The sequence below is a fragment of the Odontesthes bonariensis genome, chromosome 5 (assembly GCF_027942865.1).
Source record: "Odontesthes bonariensis isolate fOdoBon6 chromosome 5, fOdoBon6.hap1, whole genome shotgun sequence".
Classification (NCBI taxonomy): domain Eukaryota; kingdom Metazoa; phylum Chordata; class Actinopteri; order Atheriniformes; family Atherinopsidae; genus Odontesthes; species Odontesthes bonariensis.
In genome coordinates, this window is record NC_134510.1 from 7,488,630 (window position 1) to 7,498,729 (window position 10,100).

The following is a 10,100-nucleotide window of genomic DNA, read 5'->3' on the forward strand; positions in this document are numbered from 1 at the left end:
TTGTGCTCTCTGAAAGTTGAGGTCCGGCAGACCGTATGTTCCATGTAGAACATTTGTGGCTGCTGAAATCAGGTTGTGTAAGCCTTGGCTTATCACAAGATGTTAAACTACAACAGAAGTGGAAACAACAAACCAAAAAACCCAGCATTTTGCTGTTTAAAGCTATTCTTTTTAACTAAGGTCATGTGAAGTATACATAAGTAGTTATTAAGCACATTTACATGACACTAGAAAAACAAACACATTATTGTGTTATTCCAACCAAAAGTGGATTTTTGAATGCACATAAGCAATTCCCAAAATCGTACCAAAACCAATCTAGCAGCACTCAAACCAGAAAAAAACTCAAGTTAGTTTGAGAAAAGGCTACATTATGGAACTTTTCACTTGTGCAATAGTTACATGGTGTGGGTTTGTGTCATATGGTACATATTGCTAAACAGTGTTTTTTTCTAATGCATCTCACACAGTCTTGCTAGCAATTTCTGCACTCAAGCCGCAGAGAGTCCGCCTTCTGCTGACAGATTTTACTGTGTAATGCCACTGGGTTTCTCAATAACCGGGTAAATTCTCAACATATTTGATAACAAATTTATTTACATAATCTGTATCATCCCAGCTAACACTGTATTCACTTCAAGCCACTGTATAAGAGAGACTGAGCTGCTGCTTACACTATTTGGAATTTCTGTTTAATGTGGCGGGGCTGCACGGTGGTGTGGTGGTTAGCACCGTCACCTCACAGCAGGAGGGTCCCAGGTTCAACTCCCGGCTGGGAGGCAACTCCCTTTCTGTGTGGAATTTGCATGTTCTCCCTGTGTATGTGTGGGTTCTCTCTGGGTACTCCGGCTTCCTCCCACTGTCCAAAAACATGCATGTTGGGTTAATTGGTGTCCAAAAAATGTTTTCCTTAGGTGTGTGGTTGTTTGTCTCATGTGGCGCTGTGGTAGACTGGATATCTGTCCAGGGTGTACCCCGCCTCTTGCCCGATGACCGCTGGGATAGGCTCCAGCCCCCCCACGACCCAACCAATGGATTAAGTGGGTATGGGTGGATGTTTAATGTGGCAGGTTGGTTATAAAGTATGGCTAGTTTGGAACATTTGTAATTCTTAATCCCAGTGCTACTAACACCACCACCATATTGCTGATATTGTCAAAAAATGATGCAGGAAAGGTGATACCTGAGACCACCCCCTCTGTTCAAAGCTGTTTTTTTCCAGTTTAACATAGATGGCTTCCTTGACTCCTCACACAAACAGCCTGTCTTCTCTATTCAGAATGTGAACATTACTGTCCTCAAAAGAGTGTTCCTTTTCCTTGAGATGTGAGTGCACTCCTGTGTGTTGACCTGAACAGGTGGCTCTCATGTTGCACCATGTACTTGTGGAGCTGTTGTTTGGTCTCTCTTATACTGTATAGAGATCTGCACACTCTTCGCTGCACTGCGTACACAACACCACTCAGGTTTTGTTTGGGTGTTTTTGTCCTTTGGGTGAACCAGTCTCTGTATGAGGGTTTTTCTTGGATTTGAAATATACTGGAATGTCATGTTTGGAGAAGATCCTTCTAAGTTTCTCTGAGACTCCTGCCCCATATGGAATTACAGTATGTTTGTGTCTGTTTTTCTTACAGTAGCTTCTCTACCTGTGTGGTTTGGTCCAGATGTGCTGATTGCTGATTTGACAACGGTCCAGCTTGGGTATCCACAGGTTTGAAGAGTTTTCTTGGAGTGCTGATGTTCCTTTTGTTTTCCCTCAGCCTTAGTAGGTACACTCTCAGCCGGCCGATGTAGAATTATGATGACAGCCAGTTTGTGTTACAGTGTGAGTCAAAAAGCAGGTACTGGTCTGTATGTGTGGGTTTCCTGTAAAGCTCAGTGTTAATACTTCCATCCTCTTGAATCTACACGGCACAGTCCAAAAACAGCAGCTTGTGGTCTTTTGCATCCTTCCTTGTGACCTTGATGTTGCTGTACACTAAGTTGATGTGCTCTGTGAAAGCCTCCAATTCTTGAGTTTTTGATCTTGACCCAGGTGTCGTCCACATATCTGAACCAGTGATTTGGCTTTGTTCCTTTGTATGAGCTCAGTGCTTTGCTTTCCACTTCCTCCATATAAAGGTGAGCTACACTGGAGATTCCATAGCACAGCTGTGCTTCTGTTTGTAGAAACATTATTGTATTAGAAATGGTGGTGGAGAGGCAAAGGTAAAAAAAAGTGATGTCCCCTTCTCCCCACTCAGCGACACACCAGCTGAGGATGAAACCCTGGTAATTGGCAGCTCAATAGTCAGAAACGTGGCATTTTTTATAACTTTTGAGTAGGGCTGGGCAACGATTAAAATGTTTAATCTAATTAATCACATGGTTTCCCTGATTAATCACGATTAATCGCATTTGTACGCAAAATCCAAAATGAATTCAAAAGTAGTGTATAGCTTTTAGCATTTAGTTTTATTTTAAATGTGCTGCCATATGAATGAAAGTGCCATAACATTTGTTGTGCAAACACACTTTTAACATCAGCATCTTTCTGTAGTTTTTATGTAGAAGCCTCGCTCCACTGTCTGTTTCCTTGAATGACTTGCTGCTATCAGTTGTGTGTTTTGCCTTTAAGTGATATTTTAGACTGGAACTACTACGGTGATAAGACGATTCAACTTGGCAGTGTTTACAGATGACTTTGGTTCTGTCGACTCCGCCGTCTGGAAGAACTTTAATGGCAGAGTAAAAGTTCCGTACCCTTCTCCATGTTTGGTGAATCCGCCGATTACTTTCTTTTCCGGTTCCACAGCAGACAGCAACAGACTTTTACAAAATAAAAGCCTGTGGGCAACAGAGTTTTACAATATTAAAACCTGCGTTAATGCACGATAAAATATTTATCGGCGTTAAATAATTAACAAGTTAACGCGATAATAACGAGTTAACTCGCCCAGCCCTACTTTTGAGTTTACATTACTTGACTAAGCAGCTTCCAGAGAAGAAATTAATTCATGTCCCTATCAGAGAATGCTGCAACCAAATTTAAAGATTTATTCCATTATCATTTTCTTCACTGCCATGTGCAAAAACAACAGACGACAGCTACCTAAACTTTACTCCTGTAAAACTTTATTGTCTTGTTAATGGTGCAACAGCTTCAATGCGTACAACATTGGACAATGTTACTCCTCTGAAAAAGAAGTTTATCGATCAGAAGAGGCTGGCTCCTTGGTTCAATTCACAGCTGGGTTCTATAAAGCAGACTGCATGAAAGCTGGAAAGAAAATGATGCTCCTCTAATTTAGAAGAATCTCAATTAGTCTGGAAAGATAGTTTCATAGAACTGCTTATTATTCATCATTGATAGAAGAGAATAAGAACAATCCCAGGTTTCTTTTCAGCGCTGTAGCCAGTCTGACTAAGAGTCCGAGGTCTGTTGAGCCAGTTATTCCTTTAACTCTCAGCAGTGATGATTTCATGAGCTTCTTCACAAATAAAATTGTTTCTTTCAGACATAAAAAATTATGGAATCCTTCCCACTTATGTCCCTGATGTATCATCAAGTACAGCACCTTTAGAAATATCTTGATCTTGATGAAAATGATTTGTTATCAGACTGTTTGTGTCCAGTCAAGCTCTCTGAGTTAACGATAGCTTCATCAACATCTTTGCTATACCTAATCCCAACCAGACTGTTCAACAAGGTTTTCCCCTTGATCAATACTTCCATATTAGACAAAATACTGCAGCCAGAGTTCTGATGAGAATTAGCAGGCAAGATAACATTTCTCCAGTTTTAGCTTCTCTTCATTGGTTCCCTGTTCAATTCAGAACAGAAATTAAAATTCTTCTCCTCACATATAAAGCTCTTAATGACTGAGCTCCATCACATCTTAAAGATCTCATTATAAGATATTTTCCTAACATAGCACTTCTCTCTCAGACTGCAGGTTTACTTGAGGTTCCCAGAGTTTCTAAAAGTAGAATGGGAGGCAGAGCCTTCAGTCATCAGGCCCCTCTCCTTGGAACCAGCTGCCAGTTTGGGTTCAGGAAGCAGACACCCTCTCTACCTTTAAGATGAGGCTTAAAACTTTCCTTTTTCATAAAGGTTTTAATAAGGGATGGCTCAGGTGACCCTGAAACATCCCATAGTTATGCAGCTATTGGCCTTCACTGCTGGGGGACCTCCCATGATGCACCTCTCTTCACTCTGCTCTCTTTACTCTCCATGTACATATGACATTATTGTTGTCATTAACTTGTGTTTCTCTCTCTCAGCAGGTATCCCTGGCCTGGTGTTACGGTGCTTGTTGTCCCCTCTTTCCTGTCCTCAACACCCAGCTGGTCGAGGGAGATGGCCCCAGATGGGAGTTGTTTCTTTTCACCGTTCTCTTTGTGCATGCTCAAGGCAGGGGATTGGATCAAAGAGAAGTTTTGGTGCAATCTGTTAGTTTCCTTAAATAGGAAACATTTCTTTTATTGCCTTTGTGTGAATTGGACCAATTTGGAATTTAATGAATTTGAATTGACTGGACTATGATTCCATTACATTTGTTGTTATTTGGCGCTATATAAATAAAACTGAATTGAATTGAATAGCTGGGCATTGCTCTGGAACCCCTGGAGTTTATTGTAAAAAGAAGAATGCTACTAAAGCCACTCAATATAAAGGCAAAAATGTACACAATCTATATAATACAGTGTGTTCAACCAGAGGCCTCTTCAGCTCTGCTGCAACAAAGACTTTACAAGAGGTCATTCCTTTTATTCCAACAGAAATAACTCTCAAGCATTACTGTTTTATAATCAGTGACTAGTATTGATTCTTTATGCTGCACAATAATTCCCAATTTCAGGATGAATAAATTATTATTCAATTCACTTCATTTTAATACAATTCAGAGCTGAGCCAAAGCTATTGTCAGCAAACAAAGCGCCAAGCTTCTCAAGCTGGTCATACAAAAGGAGCTCACTCTTTCAATGGTGGACTGGAACCAGGAAGTTTACCAAAAGGAAGCGCAAGAGCAACATCTTCAAATCTGTAAAGAAATGTGGGGGAAATGATATCTACTCTCATTAATCTGTCTATCATCTATCTTAACTGTCCATGTAAGAACTGCTCTGACTTTGGAAACTTTAAGGACACTATCAAAGGTGTTACACTCAATTGGCCCGAGCACCAAATGCAGTACAAACGCTGGTTGAAATGCAAGCATTTTACGCAATAAATTGGACTAAATCTACCATTCTGCCATTGAGTGGGGAGATTGGATGGCTGCATCCCCACATGCACCCCCTCCCTTACCTATTGGCAACAAATTACTGCGGAATAAACATTTCCACCAAGCTGTCAGAGTTGTTCAAATTGATGATCAAATGAGTTGGGGTGACATAAACTTTCCCAACTTTATACTTTAACTCTGATGTCAGAAAAGCTGTTCAGGTGGAGAAAACATGACATGCACCACAGTTGCTTGCAGATCAACATGAACAGTGAGCAGAGATACATTTTAACTTCTTTTTTTGTATAAATGCAGCATAAACATTGCAAACAGATTCCAGACCTGGTATGCGACCCTGAGAGCCTACACCACAGTGTCGACAGGGTTCTAGAATCTGGAGCAGAGAACCATCTCCGACACACTTTTAATATTGACTCAACGTAAAGCAGCACAAACACACTCCTCAAAAACACACACAGACCATCAAATCCCACCTCACAGGGTCACAGTGATCCGTTGTAAACTCATCTCTACATTTGCTCACGCATTTCATTTGCACTGGCAGACACTTTGTATAGAAAAAAATAACAAAATTCCTGTGAAGCTATATGTTGTTTGTATTTAGGCGAGTGAAGCGGGTTGACTTCTGGATGGCTGAGGCGAAGACAAAGTTCAAGATTTATTCTGTAAATAAAATAAAATGAATTAAATGAATAAATAAATAAATACAATAACCCCAAAAGTTACTTCTTGCTTGTGTTTTGGAGTTGGAGCATAGCTTTGGGCATGTTCTACCTACACTTGGCCAAGATACATTAACGAGCATCCAAAATACACTTCACACTGCCTGAGCTGAACCACTCTGGCAACTAAATTTGAGCTTAGAATTTGTTTGTACTGAAAAGTTCTGAAAAGAACTTTCAATGAGCTTAATTATCCAACTGAACACATTTGGCTGATCCTTGTCCAGTTTACATCAGACAATGGTGGTGTACTGATGCAGCACAGCAGCTAGTTATTTTTTTTTCTGATGAGCACTTGCTTTTTCCATTAAAAATTCATGTCAATGTCAAAAAACTGAGATAAATGTATAAGATAAGTATAAGATAGAGAGAAAAGAGAGGCGCTTGCAAAACTGAACATTAGCATTACATCAGCCATAATGTATTTGTGTAATTATTTCTCTATTATTTACAGGATCTACAGGGAACGTTTCAAAGATCTACCAGTCGATCGCGATCAAGGGGTTGGCAACCACTGCTCTATACTTTCATTACCCCCTACCCGAACCAGGGTTTGAAACCCATTCTTACTTATCTTTACCTCTTCTATTTCTACACCCTACCCGAACAGGGGTTTGTACCCCCACCCCGCTATGACTAGTGTGCAGTTGGTGAGAAGCTGGGGTAGCTTGTGGTTGTGGAAGAAAATATGGTTGTTGTGGTGTGAGGAGCAGTGATGGCTGACATTAGGGGAGTGGCTCTGGGACGCCAGTGATCACTGTCTAGCCTCCTGGAGGTGTCGTGGGCCCAACTTCACGAAACACTGATGTAAGGAGGTTCCCACCTGATGACCCCAATGATATGTTGGTTAGCACTGATCTATGTAGGGATTATAGGGATCAGGAGGTTCCTCCTTAGGTGCTGAGCCAGTATTAGAAGGTTAATTGTTGAATTTAAGGAATTATTCACTGAGTCGGGTCCATTTTTTTTTTTTTTGTAGCACATGTTTCTTGTGCTTACTTTGAAATTCCCTTCTATAATTCTCAGGTTTTGTGGGTGGGAAGTCTGGACTGCAGGCAGGCTCGTTTATCACCAAGAGTTTCTTCTGCTGTAGTTGTGTTTAGTCTTTGTCTTGCTGAAATAAACGGTTTTTCCTCAGACAGATGTTGTTTGGATGGCAGTGTGTGTTGGTCCAAATCCTCCCCATATTCCTCATTTTTAATGCAACCCCTCCTCAGTTTAAAGATGCAGGCTTCTGAACTGATTGCCCCTCTCCTCTTTAACCAGATGACATGAATTCTAAAAAGAATTTCAAATTGACCAAAGGACAGGAATGACCTCCTCTTCTCAAAAAGTAAATGAACAATTGAAGATTGTTTCTTTATTTCTTTGCATGGTAGATTATAACTTTTATTTTTGTTCAGATGTCTGGACAAGCTGAGTGATGATGTTCCTGAGCTCATGCAGTGCAACCACAGAATCATACTGCATCATGCAGAACCATCAGTTTTCAGCAGTGTCCCCTGGATACTGTAGACATTTCTCCAGATTATTTGACTATCTTAATTACACTTTGATCTGTAGATGAAAAAAAAATCCAAGTCTTACATACTTTACATTGAGAAATAACCGTTGAACTATTTGAACTATTTGCCTATGCAGTCTTTCACAGAGCTGTGAGCCTCCCCTCATCTTGTTTGGGTTATGGACTGATGGAGCTCATGCCACTCTGCAGCGCCCCCCGGTGTGTGGGGATTGGTACACACAGTTTGTTTTTAATGTAGCTCATAATAAACTAATGATCTACAAATACATGACTTTAGAAGTTTCTAAGTGCTGCTGTTGATTTCTAATCAAGAAAAGTATCTTCCAACGTTCCTTCCGTTGGCTGAGTGCACTGTCTACGTAGAAGAACATTTAAAGGAATTTAAACATTCCTCTCCTTCTAAAACCTTCACACCTTTTCCTGTTGGACTTGAGGTACATTTCATACATAGTACAGATTCGAGATGCTTTTTCTTTTAGCAATGTTGTGGTTAAAAGTAACCTAAGATATTGACTGCTTTGTATTTTTTTTGTTGACGCATAATCTATTTATAAATATTTACCCAAAACTTCAGTCATGTTGTTCCATTCAATATGTCAGAACCTGTGAAGGGGAGCTCACAACCGCAAGCATTTTATTAAAGGTCAGAGGAAGGAAATTGTGTTTTTGCTGAGAGAGACATTCTTTTCTTGCCTTCTTTTCCACAAAGACACTGTGACAGTCGGACACATTGTAGCTGGGGAGGGCTCACATGTTTCTTTTTAATCCAACCTCTGCTGAGTAAAACGTGTCAGGGCCACGGTTCAAAGATGTTTCAGAAGAACAGTGTACTCACATTCTGTCCTGGCTGAGGTCCCATCTTCTCCTGAGCGTTTGGGCCGACCATAGACAAAAGCCCAACACAAGTCAGAGCCATACAGGGCTGACAGGATCCACACGAACTGGGAGAACAACAGCAGAGCTCACATTAGAGCAGTCATTCATACTGTGCATCTGCTGCATTACAGGCATGGAGTTCACAGAGGGCAGAGCAACAGCAACCCCTTATCTCATAATTTCACTCTTGTGCCAAGTCTGCCTTCTTTGCTTTTATGCGTTCCCATCTTCAGTATTTCGCTTGGCTTAACATTCTCAGGGATCACTACAAAATGCTGAATTTCAAAAAGTAACCAGATCCCCCAGAGGCAGATAAAACATCATTCTGCGGAGCACCATGCCAGGAGCGCTGCGCCTCCGTTCAGAGGGAGCTCGGGCCACAACGGTTGCTTCGGATTGTTTGGCGAGCCCTTCGCCACACGAAACTGACAGAAGCATTGTGCAGAGCAAGAGGAAAGGGCAGGAGGGCAGAAGGATGGCAAAATGCAGACAATGTCAAGAAAATGTCCCTTTGAGCTCAACAAATAGCGCGCTAACTACCAGAAGATACCTCCGACGCTGAACTGAAGTCGGATTTTACGCATCATAGGAACATTTTCTGAGGCGACTCTTACCGTACCAGTTTCTGAAGCAACATGTTTCCGTGTCGGGCTTAAAGTCCTGAGTTGCAGGTCCAAGGGTGACCACGTTCCAAACCAAAAGACCACCGGAGGGGAGAACCGTTAAAGAGGACAGGAGGAGAGGGGAGGAGACTGCAGAAGCGGACTGGAATCCTACTGGTGCTGCGGTGAAGGGGGGCTCCTGTCTGAACCCGCATGTGGATTATGCTGGGCTGACTCAGGAGTTGACTGAAGTTTCAAAATCACACTGTCAGTAATATTCATACCAATCCGGCTATCTTAAGCAGTGACAACGATTCTGAATCAGAACTGGAGGGGATTAAGGATTTTCCACAAGGTGGGCACACTGGGTGTAGTAGATCTGCTCCACACATGACAGCTCAACCAGAGATTCCAATCCCTATTTTAGTTTGGCACGTGTGTTGTGAAAAGTGACAGAATATGAGGGAGAAAAATCCCAAATATTCTATTCTTTAGGTAGCTACTTATCTAACTATACAGCAGCTTTTACAGAGACTGCATCAGATTTAGAACTTTTGCTCTTGGTCCATAAGGACCTGGTGAGTTTGGAACACTTCATGTGGACTGTCAGACACAGAAAGTAGAAATGACTCGAACACTTCTCACTTTGCAGGAATGGGTTCATCCGCCACAAATGGTTTGGTGACGGTTTCAGAATGAAAATATCTAAATGAGCACATCTTGGAGAACTCCACGTGGAACCAACAGTGAATAACTGCTTATCACCACTGGCAAATAACTCAATTTGGTGGGTTTTCAGTGTGAAAATTGAATAAAATTTAACTTCACTTTGCATGACGGTGCTTCGTTTTTCCTGTGGCAACAATATGCTGCTCAATAAATGCTTTTTCCACATAACACATTCCACATGTCACTTCTCACCTTAAACTAAGCCATTTTAAATGTTGATTTAATAAGTGGACTTCCGCAGCTGATTACTTCCATAGAAATAGTTCTAGTTGTGGATTACCACAACTAGAACTACTTAAATCTCATGAATCCCTTTTTGTGAAATATTCCTGCCACGCATTTCAGTTTATTATACAGCAAGAGGGTTCCAGGTTCAACTCCCGGCTGAGGCCTTTCTGTGTGGAGTTTGCATGTTCTC

General features: G+C 41.3%; 1 protein-coding gene across 2 annotated transcripts in view; it reads right to left on the reverse strand.

The window, feature by feature from the left end:
* enpp2 (ectonucleotide pyrophosphatase/phosphodiesterase 2) overlaps window positions 1-9,050 on the reverse strand; it is a 63,512-nt gene extending 54,462 nt beyond the window's left edge. For both annotated transcript variants that reach the window (XM_075464723.1, XM_075464722.1), the window contains exons 1-2: window positions 8,971-9,050; window positions 8,311-8,416 (exon numbers count right to left, since the gene is read on the reverse strand). In XM_075464723.1, coding sequence (XP_075320838.1) covers window positions 8,311-8,416; window positions 8,971-8,988 — 124 coding nt within the window. In that variant the 5' untranslated portion in view covers window positions 8,989-9,050. The remainder of the gene's footprint in view (window positions 1-8,310; window positions 8,417-8,970) is intronic.
* Between the last annotated feature and the right edge of the window lie 1,050 nt (window positions 9,051-10,100).